General features: G+C 38.3%; 1 protein-coding gene across 3 annotated transcripts in view; it reads left to right on the top strand.

Annotated features, from left to right (window-relative positions):
• The window catches only part of FOCAD (focadhesin), a gene marked incomplete at its 5' end in the record, with an annotated part of 286,040 nt that overhangs the window by 233,695 nt on the left and 36,023 nt on the right, over positions 1–16,322 (top strand). For all 3 annotated transcript variants that reach the window (XM_079706945.1, XM_079706946.1, XM_079706947.1), the window contains 7 exons: positions 170–317; positions 2,197–2,316; positions 3,837–3,959; positions 10,154–10,231; positions 10,911–10,982; positions 12,287–12,389; positions 14,256–14,336. In XM_079706945.1, coding sequence (XP_079563071.1) covers positions 170–317; positions 2,197–2,316; positions 3,837–3,959; positions 10,154–10,231; positions 10,911–10,982; positions 12,287–12,389; positions 14,256–14,336 — 725 coding nt within the window. The remainder of the gene's footprint in view (positions 1–169; positions 318–2,196; positions 2,317–3,836; positions 3,960–10,153; positions 10,232–10,910; positions 10,983–12,286; positions 12,390–14,255; positions 14,337–16,322) is intronic.

The following is a 16,322-nucleotide window of genomic DNA, read 5'->3' as shown; positions in this document are numbered from 1 at the left end:
ATTGGGAGGGGGTGGTTGGTCATGGAATACACCTGTACACCAGGCAGCAGAATTAGAATCCAGCCATCTTACCTCGGGTTGTAGAGCACGGGTAACTCCCGTGATAAGTGAAGAGCAGTGGTGTGGATTTCTTACGATTTTCACTCCTCATCTTTTTCTGGCATCCAAGCACGGGCTGTATACTGGGAGTTGGACTTGTCCTGTCCCTCATGAGCCACAGCAGCCAAACAGAGTCGCGAGTTCACGTGGCAGCCTCGCTTCGGAAGCTCTCCGTGTACCTAGATGACAGCGGGGGCCAGAGCAGAACCTTTCAGGAGGTAGGAGACCAACGTTCCAGTTTCCTTCCCTCTGCTGGCTTTTGTTTTCCTCTTGCTGCTTATTTTCTACTTCTCCTGTTTTGGTAACTCTGAAATGAAATCCTTCCTCAATTTCAGCTGGGCTAAGGAGAAAATCTGAGTGGCAAACAACTTACATTAGATCATAAGGTTTTCAAATAGTGCAGCTATTTAAATCAACTTAGACTTACGTGTGGCATATAAGAGCCTTTAGTGAATACAAAAACCTAACTCAGCATCACTAGAAGGCAGTTTCTGAGAAGAGCTGCAATTTCTGGAGGAAGGTTAAATGGAGATTTTTTTAGAATTAGGCTCCATCCAAGTATAACTTTAAGAAATGGCCAGGAATAAGCTTAAGAAACTGCGGATCGAAAAGGCATTTGATTTTTTTTAATGTCAGTAAGCATGAAAAATTATTGAGGAAATTCCCTTCACCACACTTAATGAAAAGATTTTTCTGTGATGGTGCAAAAATATGCAGAATTGGGATCCTGGGCTCTGGTCTGTGTGTTGACTGGGTCGAGCAGGACATCTGAGGCCTGTGTGTCTGTGAGCCCAGGTGAAGCCGCGCCGCTGCAGGGCTCTTCTCTCTGGGAGGAGCCTGGGCCGACCTCTTGGCCTCACTAGATTCTCCCTCTCATTAGAGCAGATCCCATTTCCCCCCGGCCTGCCCACGAGCTATTGATGAGCACATAATGGCTGCTGTGTTTCCCCGCTCAGCTCCTCTGCTTTCAGCAATAGGACTTGTTGAATCAGTGAATTTCTTTGGGGCACAGAGGGTTGCAGTTTTGTTCTAAGACATGCACCACATTTCCATTTTTAAAGCACTGCAGAGCACAGTTGGAAAGTACATTTTTTTTTTTTTAAGCCGAAGGAGAAAATGTTACAACCATGGAGCAATTTGATTAATAAATGAAAGCAAGGTTTTTATAATTGATGCATCTGTCTGCCTTGATGGTTTGATTTAGAAGGCCTCGAGCAAGCAATTTTGGTTGTTCCTCCCCTCTGATTTTTATTATCCAATTTCTACCTTAGAAACTGCCTCTTTTTTTCATGCTGTATCAATCAGTGTGAGGAGTTGAACATTTCTACTTTGTCTTAACAGCATCTTTGTGAGGAAGGGGTTCATCATGAAAATGCAAGGTAGCAGGGAGGGCTGAATAACCTTGATTTGGAAAAATGGAAGCTCAAATAGTTGGAGTGACTTGCTTTAAGTTACTTAGCCAGTCAGTGGTCAATTTGGGATATACACTCAAGTATTGTTTCTACTCCCAACATTTAAAAAAATTTTATAATTTGTTCATTTATTCATCTATTTATTTATTCATTTGCTTATTAAAATCACACCAGTGCTCTGAAGTGAGTAGTATTATCCCTATTTTACACAATTTATCCGACTCTAAAACCCACCTTCCTCGTTCGTCATGCTCCACTACTTCTACTAGGGAATCTTCATGTAGCAGCGTTTCACTGCTTTGAATTTCCTCTCCAGTTTGGCCTTGGATCAGAGCACATGGCCATTAGTAGTATCCACTGGTGATGAAAATCTACTTCTACTGTTGAGGGAACTTTTTGATTTAGCGTCTAAAGACCCAGGTTTGAATCTCGCCTCTGTCACTTGCTAGCTATGTGTAATTGAGCCTCGAAGATTTTATCCAGAAAGTAGCCATAATGACCCCCATCTCATAATATTGTTATGAAATATAAGTTAGGCAGCAAAACAATACCCGGTCTATAGTGGGTATACACGAATCCAATCCTTATCCCAGGGATAAGTTTGACAAAATATTCGTGTCAACTAAACCGTGTTCTTTTATTTCCCCTCATGAAAACACGTGTTTCTGCTGTCTTTTCTTCTCAGGTCCTTGCCTATACCCTCAGCTGTGTATGTACATCCGCATTCAGTGCCGGAATTATTGAGGCTGTGGAGGCTGAAGATATTATGAATAAGCTTCGACTGTTAGTGGAGAACAACCAGCAGGTTGGAATTTCTGGTTATTTCTCAGTGGGTCTCAGGCTGCTGCTAAGTCCTCATTCTAATTTACTCTGAATTAGACTATAATGTGGTATGTTTTGTGCCCGGAACTGAGGAACTTCTAACTCTTGTCTTGTCCACAGCTATAACCAGTATCCACAGACATCTTTTTCTCTCTTTATCCCCTATAGACATTTTTTCTTTTTTAGTCTGAGTACGAAAGTCTTTACTGTCTCTCCAGCTATTGCTCTGTATTTATAAAATCTTAAAACACGTGGCTAGGGAATGTAAGAGTTATGTAAGGCTAGAAACAAAAATTCCTAACGATAGGAATAATCTGATAAAGTAAAGCCTCAGCAAGTTCAAGGCAGAGAAACTCTGCTCGTGACTAAATATATAGGAAAATTTAGATTCCTGCAATTTAAATGAAATACCCTTAAAATATTCCTTCTGTAATATTAGTCAGCCTTCAAAAGGAATAAAATTCTGACATACACTATGACGTGGATAACCTCAAGGACGTTATGCTAAGTGAAATAGGCCCCTCACAAAAAGACAAACACTGTATGATTCTGTTTATATGAGGTATTTAGAGCAGTCAAAAGCATAGAGACAGAGAGTGGAATGGTGGTTGCCAGGGGCTGAGGGAGGGGGAATGGGGAATTATTGTTTAATGGGTACAGAATTTCAGTTTTGCAAGATGAAAGGAGTTCTAAAGATGGATGGGAGTGATGGTTGCACAGCATTATGAATGTACTTCATACCACTGAACTGTACACTTAAAAATGGTTAAGATGGTACATTTTATGTTATGTGTATTTTACCATAATTAAAAAAAATTGAAACAAAAATGTTCCCTCTGATCACACAGCCTCTAGAATTTCCCTGTTTGTATTTTGTTTGCTCAGTTCTTTGTTTTTTAGATTTCTCCAAAGTCTTAATATTGGCCATAGTGGGTTACTGCAGGATTCAGTCCAGGTTTTAAGCCTGTGCTGTATTGTATTGTTATTATTTTATGGTTGAATGCCTGCTCACTTACAGTCAGAATAGATTTTGCATTGTGAATCAACTATACTTCAATAAAAGATAAAATTAATGTAAAATTAGAAAAAAAGAATAGATTTTGCAAACACCAAAATATAGAAGTTTGCATATGCTGTGCTCATTATAGGATATTTTCTCCTCTTGTTTGGGGGTTGACTGGGCTTGGGTGATTTACCTTGGTGTTTTCATCCTAACCCCCTTCTTAGAATTTGGATTGTTTGACCCAAGTCAATCAGTAGTGCAGTATTCTTTTCCTAAAATAAACCACTCACTGAAGCCGAATTCCATACAATTAGACTACAGTTTCTGTTGCAGACCGGTGTAGATTTAAAAAATCTGCAAATCTCTGATTTTCAGATGGAAACAGAATGTGTCTATAGGAAAGGGAGCCCTTAAATGTGTTTGTTTTGCTGTATATGAACATTCCTATCTGTGCCATTCTTCTTTTTTTCTTACCTCTTCTTTTAATTTATTTTTAACAGACTTCAGGTTTTGCCCTGGCATTAGGAAACATAGTTCATGGTTTGTCTGTGTGTGGACATGGAAAAGCTGAAGACTTGGGCAACAAACTGCTCCCTGCCTGGATCAGAATTGTTCTGACAGAGGTAGAAGGACCTCCTGCATGTTATTTTATATTTTTATAAAGGAAAAAGAGCTACTTTATTGGACCATTTATAGGTGCTGCCAAGATATATAGCTTAACCATAAAAGAATAGGCAATTTCAAATGAGACACATGTACTTTTTTTCCTTTTTAATTTTATTTTATTATTTTTTTTTATACAGCAGGTTCTTATTAGTTATCTATTTTATACATATTAGTGTATACATGTCCATCACAATCTCCCAATTCATCCCACCTCCACCACTACCACCCGCTTCTGCCCTTGGTGTCCATACATTTGTTCTCTACATCTGTGTCTCTATTTCTGCCCTGCAAACCAGTTCATCTGTACCATTTTTCTATATTCTGCATATATGCATTAATATACAATATTTGTTTTTCTCTTTCTGACTTACTTCACTCTGTTTGACAGTCTCTAGGTCCATCCACGTCACTACAAATGACCCAATTTTGTTCCTTTTCATGGTTCAGTAATATTCCATTGTATATCTGTACGACATCTTCTTTATCCATTTGTCTGTCGATGGGCATTTAGGTTGCTTCCATGACCTGGCTATTGTAAATAGTGCTGCAGTGAACATTGGGGTGCATGTGTCTTTTTGAATTACGGTTTTCCCTTGGTATATGCCCAGTAGTGGAATTGCTGGGTCATATGGTAATTCTATTTTTAGTTTTTTAAGGAACCTCCATATTGTTCTCCATAGTGGCTGTATCCATTTACATTCCCACCAACAGTGCAAGAGGGTTCCCTTTTCTCCACAGCCTCTCCAGCATTTGTTGTTTGTAGATTTTCTGATGATGCGCATTCTAACTGGTGTGAGGTGATACCTCATTGTAGTTTTGATCTGCATTTCTCTAATAATTAGAGATGTTGAGCAGCTTTTCATGTGCTTCTTGGCCATCTGTATATCTTCTTCAGAGAAATGTCCATTTAGGTCTTCTGCCCATTTTTTTGATTGGGTTGTTTGTTTTTTTAATATTGAGCAGCATGAGCTGTTTATATATTTAGGAGATTAATCCTTTGTATGTTGATTCGTTTGCAAATATTTTCTCCCATTCTGAGGGGTGTCTTTTCGTTTTGTTTAGAGTTTCCTTTGCTGTACAAAAGCTTTTAAGTTTCATTAGGTCCCATTTGCTTATTTTCATTTTTTTTTTCTATTACTCTAGGAGGTGGGTCAAAAAAGATCTTGCTGTGATTTATGTCAAAGAGTGTTCTTCCTGTTTTCCTCTGAGAGGTTTATAGTGTCCAGTCTTACATTTAGGTCCTTAATCCATTTTGAGTTTATTTCTATGTATGGTGTTAGGGAATGTTCTGATTTCATTCTTTTACATGTACCTGTCCAGTTTTCCCAGCACCACTTACTGAAGAGACTGTCTTTTCTCCATGTATATCCTTGCCTCCTTTGTCATAGATTACTTAACCATAGGTGTGTGAGTTTATATCTGGTCTTTCTATCCTGTTCCATTGATCTATATTTCTGTTTTTGTGCCAGTGCCATATTGTCTTGATTACTGTAGCTTTGTAGTATAGTCTGAAGTCACGGAGTCTGATTCCTCCAGCTCCATTTTTTTCCCTCAAGACTGCTTTGGCTATTCGGGGTGTTTTGTATCTCCATACAAATTTTAAGATTTTTTGTTCTAGTTCTGTAAAAAATGCCTTTGGTAATTTGTTAGGGATTACGTTGAATCTATAGATTGCTTTGGGTAGTATACTCATTTTCACAATATTGATTCTTCCAGTCCAAGAACATGGTATAGCTCTCCATCTGTTTGTGTCAACTTTGATTTCTTTCATCAGTGTCTTATAGTTTTCTGAGTACAGGTCTTTTACCTCTGTAGGTAGGTTTATTCCTAGGTATTTTATTCTTTTTGTTGCAGTGGTGAATGGGATTGTTTCCTTAATTTCTCTTTCTGATCTTTCATTGTTAGTGTATAGGAATGCAAGAGATTTCTGTGTATTAATTTTGTATCCTGAAACTTTACCAAATTCATTGATTAGCTCTAATTTTTTGGTGGCATCTTTAGGATTGTCTGTGTATAGTATTGTGTCATCTGAAAAGAGTGACAGTTTTACTTCTTCTTTTCCAATTTGTATTCCTTTTATTTCTTTTTCTTCTCTGATTGCCACGGCTAGGACTTGCAAAACATAAAAATATATGGTTTTTCTTCTTCCATTTGTTAATATGGTGTATCACATTGATGGATTTGTGTACATTGAAGAATCCTTTCATCCTTGGGATAAATCCCACTTGATCATGGTGTATGATCCTTTTAATGTGCTGCTGGATTCTGTTTGCTAGTATTTTCTTGAGGATTTTTGCATCTATATTCATCAGTCATATTGGTCTGTAGTTTTCCTTTTTTGTAGTATCTTTGCCTGGTTTTGGTAATAGGGTGATGGTGGCCTCATAGAATGAGTTTAGTAGTGTTCCTTCCTCTGCAATTTTTTGGAAGCATTTGAGAAGGATGGGTGTTAGCTCTTCTCTAAATGTTTGATAGAATTCACCTGTGAAGTCATCTGATCCTGGACTTTTGTTTGTTGGAAGATTTTTAATCACAGTTGCAATTTCATTCCTTGTGATTGGTCTGTTCATATTTTCTATTTCTTCCTGGTTCAGTCTTGGAAGGTTATACTTTTCTTAGAATTTGTCCATTTCTTCCAGGTTGTCCATTTTATTGGCATAGAGTTGCTTGTAGTAGTCTCTTATGATGCTTGGTGTTTCTGCGGTGTCCATTGTAACTTCTCCTTTTTCATTTCTGATTTTATTGATTTGAGTCCTCTCCCTCTTTTTCTTGATGGGTCTGGCTAAAGGTTTATCAATTTTGTTTATCTTCTCAAAGAACCAGCTTTTAGTTTTATTGATCTTTGCTATTGTTTCCTTCATTTGTTTTTCAGTTATTTCTGATCTAATCTTTATGATTTCTTTCCTCTACTAACTTTGAGTTTTGTTTGTTCCTCTTTCTCTAGTTCCTTTAAGTGTAAGTTTAGACTGTTTGAGATGTTTCTTGTTTCTTGAGGTAGGATTGTAGAGCTATAAACTTCCCTCTTAAAACTGCTTTTGCTGCATCCCATAGGTTTTGGATTGTCGTGTTTTTGTTGTCATTTGTCTCTAGGTATTTTTGATTTCCTCTTTGATTTCTTCAGTGATCTCTTGGTTATTTTGTAACGTATTCTTTAGCCTCCATGTGTTTGTGTTTTTTTATGTTTTTTTCCCTGTTATTTATTTCTAATCTCAGCGTTTTGGTTGGAAAAGATGCTTGATATGATTTCAATTTTCTTAAATTTACTGAGGCTTGATTTGTGACCCAAGATGTGATCTCTCCTGGAGAATGTTCTGTGTGCAGTTGAGAAGAAAGTGTAATCTGCTGTTTTCGGATGGAATGTCCTATAAATACCGATTAAATCTATCTGGTCTATTGTGACATTTAAAGCTTGTGTTTCCTTATTAATTTTCTGTCTGGGTGATCTGTCCATTGGTGTAAGTGAGGTGTTAAAGTCCCCCTCTATTATTGTGTTACTGTCAATTTCTCCTTTTATGGCTGTTAGCATTTATTTGCCTTATCTATTGAGGTGGTCCTATGTTGGGTGCATATATATTTATAATTGTTATATCTTCTTCTTGGATTGATCCCTTGATCAGTATGTAGTGTCCTTCCTTGTCTCTTGCAACAGTCTTTATTTTAAAGTCTATTTTTTTCTGATATAAGTATTGCTACTCCAGCTTTCTTTTGATTTCCATTTGCATGTAATATCTTTTTCCATCCCCTCACTTTCAGTATGTATGTGTCCCTAGGTCTGAAGTGGGTCTCTTGTAGACAGCATATATATGGGTCTTGTTTTTGTACCCATTCAGCAAGGCTGTGTCTTTTGGTTGGAGCATTTAATCCATTCACACTTAAGGTAATTGTCGATATGTATGTTCCTATTACCATTTTCTTAATTGTTTTGGGTCTGTCTTTGTAGGTCCTTTTTTCTCTTGTATTTCCCAAGAAACACTGCTTAGAGAAGTTAGAGAAGTTCCTTTAGCATTTGTTGTAGAGCTGATTTGGTGGTGCTGAATTCTCTTAGCTTTTGTTTGTCTGTAAAGCTTTTGATTTATCTGTCGAATCTGAATGAGATCCTTGCTGGGTATAGTAATCTTGGTTGTAGTTTCTTCCCTTTCATCACTTTAAATATATCGTGCCTCTCCCTTCTGGCTTGTAGAGTTTCTGCTGAGAAATCAGCTGTTTACCTCATGGGGGTTCCCTTGTACGTTATTTGTCGTTTTTCCCTTGTCACTTTTAATAATTTTTCTTTTTCTTTAGTCCATTTGATTACTATGTGTCTCGGCATGTTTCTCCTTGGGTTTATCCTGCCTGGGGCTCTCTGCGCTTCCTGGACTTCGGTGTCTACTTCCTTTCCCATGTTAGGGAAGTTTTTGGCTATGATCTCTTCAGGTATTTTCTCGGGTTCTTTCTCTCTCTCTTCTCCTTCTGGGACCCCTGTAATGCGAATGGTGGTGCATTTAATGTTGGCCCAGACGTCTCTTAGGCTTTCTTCATTTCTTCATTCTTTCTTCTTTATTCTGTCCAGCAGCAGTGAATTCCAGCAATCTATCTTCCAGGTCACTTATCCGTTCTTCTGCCTCAGTTAATCTGCTCTTGATTCCTTCTAGTGTATTTTTCATTTCAGTTATTGTATTGTTCATCTCTGTTTGCTTGTTCTTTAATTCTTCTAGGTGTTTGTTCTTTAATTCTCCTAGGCCTTTGTTAAACATTTCTTGCATGTTCTCGATTTTTGCCTCTGTTCTTTTTCCGAGGTCCTGGATCATCTTCACTATCATTATTCTGAATTCTTTTTCTGAAAGGTTACTGTTCTCCACTTCATTTAGTTGTTTTTCTGGGGTTTTATCTTGTTCCTTCATCTGGTACATAGTCCTCTGCCTTTTTATTTTGTCTATCATTCTGTGAATGTGGTTTTTGTTCCACAGGCTGCAGGATTGTAGTTCTTCTTGCTTCTGCTGTCTGCCCTCTGGTGGATGAGGCTATCTAAGAGACTTGTGCAAGCTTCCTGATGGGAGGGACTGGTGGTGGGTAGAGCTGGGTGTTGCTCTGGTGGCGGAGCTCAGTAAAACTTTAATCCACTTGTCTGCTGTTGGGTGGGGCTGAGTTCCCTCCCTGTTGGTTGTTTGGCCTGAGGTTACCCAGCACTGGAGGCTACAGGCTCTTTGGTGGGGCTAATGGTGGACTCTGGGAGGGCTCACGCCAAGGAGTACTTCCCAGAACTTCTGCTGCCAGTGTCCTTGTCCCCATGGTGAGCCACAGCCACCCCCCACCTCTGCAGGAAACTCTCCAACACTAGCTGTTAGGTCTGGTTCAGTCTCCTATGGGGTCACTGCTCCTTCTCCCTGGGTCCTGATGCGCACACTACTTTGTGTGTGCGCTCCAAGAGTGGAGTCTTTGTTTCCCCCAGTCCTGTCGAAGTCCTGCAATGAAATCCCACTAGCCTTCAAAGTCTGATTCTCTGGGAATTCCTCCTCCCATTGCCCAACCCCCAGTTTGGGAAGCCTGACGCGGGGCTCAGAAACTTCACTCCAGTGGGTGGACTGCTGTGTTATAATTGTTCTCCAGTTTGTGAGTCACCCACCCAGCAGTTACAGGATCTGATTTTATTGTGATTGCCCCCCTCCTACCATCTCATTGCAACTTCTCCTTTGTCTTTGGATGTAGGGTATCTTTTTTTGGTGAGTTCCAATATCTTCCTGTCAATGATTGTTCAGCAGTTAGTTGTGATTTTGGTGTTCTCACAAGAGGGAGTGAGCACACTTCCTTTTACTCTGCCATCTTGAACCAATCTCCCCCAAGACACATGTATTTTTAATGCCTTATAAATGATACATCCTGTTAACCATTATAGTTTTTTTTTTCTTAACTGGCTATTTTGTCAGTGTGTTAATTTTAAAACAACACTGTGGTTTTGAAAAATAAAAAACGACAAGAAACCACCTAGAATCTAACAACTTTAACCTGTTACTTTATTCAAGTCTGCTGCCATTCTCAGTTCAGTGACACGGGTTGTGTTGACGCTGCAAATTTAGTACCATTTTGGCCAGTTGTTTCTCTATGATATAATTTTTATCCACTTCAAACCCAAGGACTGTTTCCCTCTTGACATATTCTGATGCTTTGTTTTCAGGGCACCTCCACAATGCTTTGTTTGGCAGCTCTTCATGGCATGGTGGCCTTGGTAGGCTCTGAAGGGGATGTAATGCAGGTAAAAAAAAAAAGGGGGTGGGTGGGTGGGGGAAGAAACCTAAATGTGTACATAGTCACAGCAAGAAAAGAATACCCAATATCTCAGTATGCTAAGGAAAGGACAATATATGATCATGGTATTGTTTACACTGGGCTTTCTAGTGCCTTTATATATGGAAAATTGCGCTTGGTCAAGAATTCTTTCTATAGAGATATGCTCCTTATTTTATTTGGTTTGTAGGAATTAAACCTAGTCAACTTATATACTTTCTACAAAATTCTCTGAATGAGAAAAGTGATTGAATCCTAAGAAATTTAAAAAGCCATTCATAAGAAACTCCGTTTTGCATCTGTGATGTTTAAGTTTATATCTATGTAATTATGCTTTCACTTTAAAATGTTTTGTGTAGTGGACATATGTATATGTAAATTTACAAGTAATTCTAAGGTGTTCCTTTGTTCATACAGTAAAGGTTTATTACGTGACTGCTACATGCCACACTGAACTGGTGCTAGGAAATCAGTGATTTCATAAAGCATGGGCCCTGCCTTCAAGGAGCTCACAGCTTTTGTTTTTGAAATATAAGGATATAATGATAAACTATTTCACAGCTTAGATGATGATAACTCATACACTGGGAATATCATTATTTACTTCTGGGGGGATGCGGGATGGGTATTTCTCCTTTTTCTTTCAGCTGAAGTCGGAAGCCATCCAGTCCTCTCATTTTCAAGGCAGACTTAATGAAGTCATTAGAACTTTAACTCAGGTGAGAAGGGGAATTTCAGACTCTTGAGTGGGAAAACAGATATTCCCCTTTGTGGTCTTTTTTCTTTTTCATGATATAAACTGTTTTACTTAGACAATGGGAAAATCTCTGGTTATTCATGGTGAGTTCAAGGGTCATTGGAGAATGGCTTATGGCCCTGCATAATTTGCTGATCAACATACACCACCTCTGGAAAAAAAGAAAGCTGGCATTTTTGAGTTAAGTTGGCACTGGTTTCTCTTAAAAATTAAAACCTGACCTTGCAAAGAAAGTCAGGCCCTCCAGACAAGGAAAAGTGGAAGATAGTCAAAGGGCAGGGCATATATCTAAGCAGAATGGTCAAGAGGCACTAGTTCAGATGTCACTGGTAAAAATATTTGGGTAAATTATGGTCAGCATTCTCCTTGGCTAAAGAATAAACATGTCCATCTGCTGAGAAATGATTTTATATTTTCAGATTTTTATTTTTAAAAAATCATGATGTTCATTGAATAAACTTAAAAGTACAGGATGAAAGAAGCTGAAAAAATATCACTGATGTTCCTTCCAACCTGAAGCAGCTGCTACTAATATTTGGTCATATTTCTTTTTAAGCATTCTTATTTTCTCTGCATAGTTGTATTCTTATCATATGTAGAACTTAGTATCCTAGGTTTTCACTTAGCATACTTGTTTTCATTCTTGCAAAATATAGCTGGTTATAATACTCACCACATAAAGAAGTTTTAGGAATTCATGGTTTTAAAAGCAAACAAATTTCTGAACAGAAGAAACTCTCTTTTGCATGTATGAATATGAATATTCTCCAAAAAAAATTCTCCTGAAACATAAGTTGCTGTAACTTGGGGAAAAATCTGTAAATGAAAACTATTATTTAAAAAATCTTATTATGAATGATAAAACAGTAATAGAGCATTATTCAAAGAAGAGAGCAAAATAGTATCTCCTTCTACTTTTAAAAGTACTTTAGTTTTAAGCAACTATCACCTCTTTTTACTTTTTGGATTTTCTTTTCTCATTTTTTGAAAATTCCTTTAGACCAGTCTGACTCAGTGAAAACTGAGACAACCACTGGTACCTTCCATCATGACTGATAGATTCATTCATTCATTCATTCAGCAACACTTGTTGATCACCTCTATGTCCCACGTTTAGTATACTAGACAGTTGGTAGTGCATCTTGTATATCTCATTACCAGCCAAGCCACCACCTCATAAAAGATTAGTGACCTCCTGTGAGTGGCCTTCTGTTGAATAGAATTTGGATCTTGCCCCATCATTGAACTGTTACATTTCATTTATAGGTCATCAGTGTGTCTGGGGTGATTGGTCTTCAGTCAAATGCAATCTGGCTTCTAGGACATCTTCATCTGTCTACTCTGTCCTCAAATCAAAGTAGAACCTCGGGTAAGATTGGAGTCATAGAAAAGTGGAGCTGGAAGGAGGGATTGCTGACGTGGGGCAATGTGCTTTGTTAAGAGAGTTAATTTTCACAGCTACCCTAGCACAGTAATATCAGTGGTGGATATTACTGTCCCTCTTTTACATCAGAGGAAAATGGACTGTGGAGAGGTCTCCTGACTTGCCCAGGGTCATATAGCAGTAAATGGTAAACATGCGGTTTGAACTAAGATCTCTCGGCCGCCAGAGCCCATGCTTTTTCACTCTTTCTCTCTGCCTTCCTTGGAGATCGGTTTAGACATTGAGTCTAACCCTATATTTTACAAATGGAGAACTCGAGGCTCAGAAAGATTACATGACTTAGGTACAAGCTTAATGAGAAATCCAGAAACTAGGAGTCAGACCCTTGAAGCTTGGAACAGAGTTCTTTTTATTTTACTAGATGTAATCATAGTTTGTATAATATTCATATTTCATTAAAAAACTCTTCATATATGGCTGGAGTTCTTTTGGCCCCTGGTTTTGAGAAAATAATTGGGTAAGTACTTTTAAAGATGTATATCTCCTTGGCCTTGGAATTAAAATCCTAGGTCTTAATGTAACAAGGCTTTTTCTATTTCCAGCTTTTTAATAAAAGCAATACAAATATTTGCAATTCCCACATGCTTAACTTATGTGTGTACTTGGAGATCTTCTGGGGAAGGCATCACTGTAATGCACTGGGACCTATAGCTACTCCTTGCTTTGTAGAATTTTGACCACTGGCTCTCTTGGACTCATGCCAGGGAGGTTTAGGTACCAAAGATTCCTCATTAAAACCTAGTTTCACATATCCCCTGACAGGTAGTCTACAGACAGCATTACCATGGGCCATTATAATTACTGTCTCCCTCATTTTCAGTCACTCCTCAGCTATAGAAATAGGACATGGTTCCATAGCATTCCCAACATAATGAACTTTAGACAACTAGAAGCTGTCATATTAAAACTGGAAAAAGAAAAAAAAAAGTAGTCATATTAGAAACCCTTGGTATTGCTAGTTTTGAAGGGCAGTGCTCTCACAAGGTCCTGGGAAAATAGCATGTGTATGTCAGGCTTTTGCTTTTTCACATAGGCTTTTAATTGTTATACTGTGGAATACACGGTCTGGCCCACATATACTGAAGGCAGGTCATAGTGAATCATCTTACACCCAGGTTCTTTGGAGCAACATGATTGTGTGTCTGGAAAAGTTGAGCCATCTATCCCAGTAAAAACCATTTCATGAAATAATTATGTGGAACTGGGAGGAAAAGAATCTGGGAAACTCCCAGGACTCAACGAGCATAAATGTCACTCCTTCACTGTTCCAGGTCAGCAGGCACATCTGGTTATTTGCACGTGTTGGTCACATAGAGGTCCCTGCCTTATGAAGTAAGAGACTGGCTGATATTAATGCTGATTGATGTATTTCCATAGTTCATATATCTGACTCAGGGTGCCCTGAAATAGCCCAGAGAATGGTGGTCTCATCCTAGAGGCCAGTAGACTCCTTGCTCACGCAGAGGAGGTCACTGGATTGTGGCTCATTGATGTGCCAAAGTGGAAAAGGGTTTTTTTAAACCACTTCAGTACAATTTTTGTCCTCTGTACTTTTTCAGCCTCCTCTAGATTTACAACCATTTTAGATTTGCTTGCATAGCCTAAGTGATGACTTCAAGGCCAGTCACTTAACCTAATAGAATTAGTTGCAACCAGAGTATTGTTCTGAGATTAATGACATAAACACTTCTGCTTTGTCTCTAGGTTGATATGGCAGCATGAGATCATTATCTTTCCTTCATTAGTCCCACCAGGTTCATTGGTTAATTTGATCATTTTCTGTCTCCACAGTTCCTACCGACTATAGCTATTTGCCTGAAAGCAGTTTTATTAGAGCAGCCATTGGCTTCTTCATTACTGGAGGAAAAAAAGGCAAGTGAGCACATTTCTTGACCTCTGTCATACTGTCTACATGTCAAGTTTGTGTGCCCTCAGCTTGCTTCTGTAGAATTAAACAATACAAATCTGAAGGGGTGAATAATTTCTCCTGTCAGATCATCTTTGCAGTAGAGATGACTAGGAGACCAACTACACCAAGTGGTACATAAACATACACACTGTGTGTACTCTTGGAACTACCATATCTGATCTTGGGGGACACATGAATATCTTAATCTTCCTTTTGGCCATTTCGAAAGTATAAGCCACATTACTTTTCTTGTCAATTTCAAGTGAGTGTGACCTAAAAAGAGAAAACACACATGGGTGCAGTTTGTATTCCAGGACCAGACTTGGAGGTAAGTCTTCTCCCTGAACCTTGTGTGATCACTTTGTGCTGTTGGAATCACTGGCTCTAGTTCTTAATTTTACCTTGTGTTCTTTTTCTCTGCACCAGTTGTCCCTTTGTGATTCTTTGTTGATGCCACACACAACCTAAAGACAGAGATTGAGTGCCTTTTGTTTTTAACTGGAGCCAAAATAATGCCACATAAATTAGTAAATAAATGCTTTTTAATGATACACACCTACCATTTCGTGCTATGAGGAAAAAATGGATCCGAAATGAGCATGTGATGGCTCAGGCACCAGTTTTATGTAATATTCTTTCATTGATGTGTGCTAGTTTCATTCTTCGTTGGGTTGACTGTGTCAGTCTGGGCAAAATCAGTGCCTGTATGACAACAAGACCATCCCAGTTTTAGGGGAAAAAAAGTTTTTAAACCAATTAAAATGAAGACATCTGGAGACATCTGAAGTCGTTGATTAATGAAGGTCATGGAAGGATAAAATCTCACCATTGGAAGGGACCTTAAAAGTCATGTCCGTTGTCTAAGTTTCCACTGGGTACAGAAATCCCTGGAGCTTCCAGATTGTAAACTACTTTCATAGGTTGGACATGATTTCCCTTAGTTTCTGCAGTTCTAGAAATTGTGCATAATATTATCCTCGGGTAGCGACTTAGCATAATTTGCTTTTACATATCCTCAGTAAAAATTGGTATAAGGTTATGTCATTGTTGTACAAGATATGTTTATATATGAACATGTCATATATATAATGTGGAGTTAATTGTTTATATTGCCATAAATTAAGTCTTTTTAAAGTACAGAGATGTCGCCATTAGGAGGAAATTGAATTCTTACTAAAGGAGCATCTAAAATTTCCATGGCTAGAATAATTCTAGGAACATATATTTTTGCTCTATTTTTTGTTAGTTTGCTCACTGATATCTTATAAAATTTTTAAATGATGATAATGTGAGATATTCCATGAAATATAAAACTCTTAAGACCAAATGAAAGACATACTCTTTTTCTTTTCTAGTGACTAAAATGTCATTTGGCTCCCTAGATTCATATTTCTTAGCAGAAATGAATTTTCTCTGAATCTTGTGGAAAATTCTGTTAAATGTAACATTTTTATGATTATGCAGTCATGGTACAACAGGAAGTATTCTGTTCTAAAACTGAAAAATCAGGTGAAATTGACATCAGAAACATTATGTAAAATCTTACTAGTAAAGCTATTTTAAGACAAATAAATGAAGTATTTAAAAAATGCCATATTACCAGTCACATTTTTGGCATTCTCAGGTTGTGAGAGAGGGCTGCCTTCTTGTCAGGTTTACTGACTAGATTAAGAGGAAAATCCATTCAGCCTTACCCATTACTAATGATGACCCCAGAGGAGTGGAGGCCGTGGGAGGCTGACCTCCACCTCGGAAGCCCATTTACAAAAACAAAACCAAACCCTGCTCTATGGGTCTAAATGGGATGGCCAAATGCGGAGGTGTGCATGCAAACGAGTGTTTTCTTCTTCAATATGCCCAGCTCATTTGAATTTTAATAACTCCCTTCTGAAGCAGCTTTTGAGTTTAAATGTCTGGGTGTCACTCATCAGAGCCCAGTGGCGCTGCTG

The sequence above is a fragment of the Hyperoodon ampullatus genome (assembly GCF_949752795.1).
Source record: "Hyperoodon ampullatus genome assembly, chromosome: 6".
NCBI classification, from domain to species: domain Eukaryota; kingdom Metazoa; phylum Chordata; class Mammalia; order Artiodactyla; family Ziphiidae; genus Hyperoodon; species Hyperoodon ampullatus.
The sequence above is the reverse complement of the archived record's forward strand: the minus strand, read 5'-3'. Positions and strand labels throughout refer to the sequence as shown.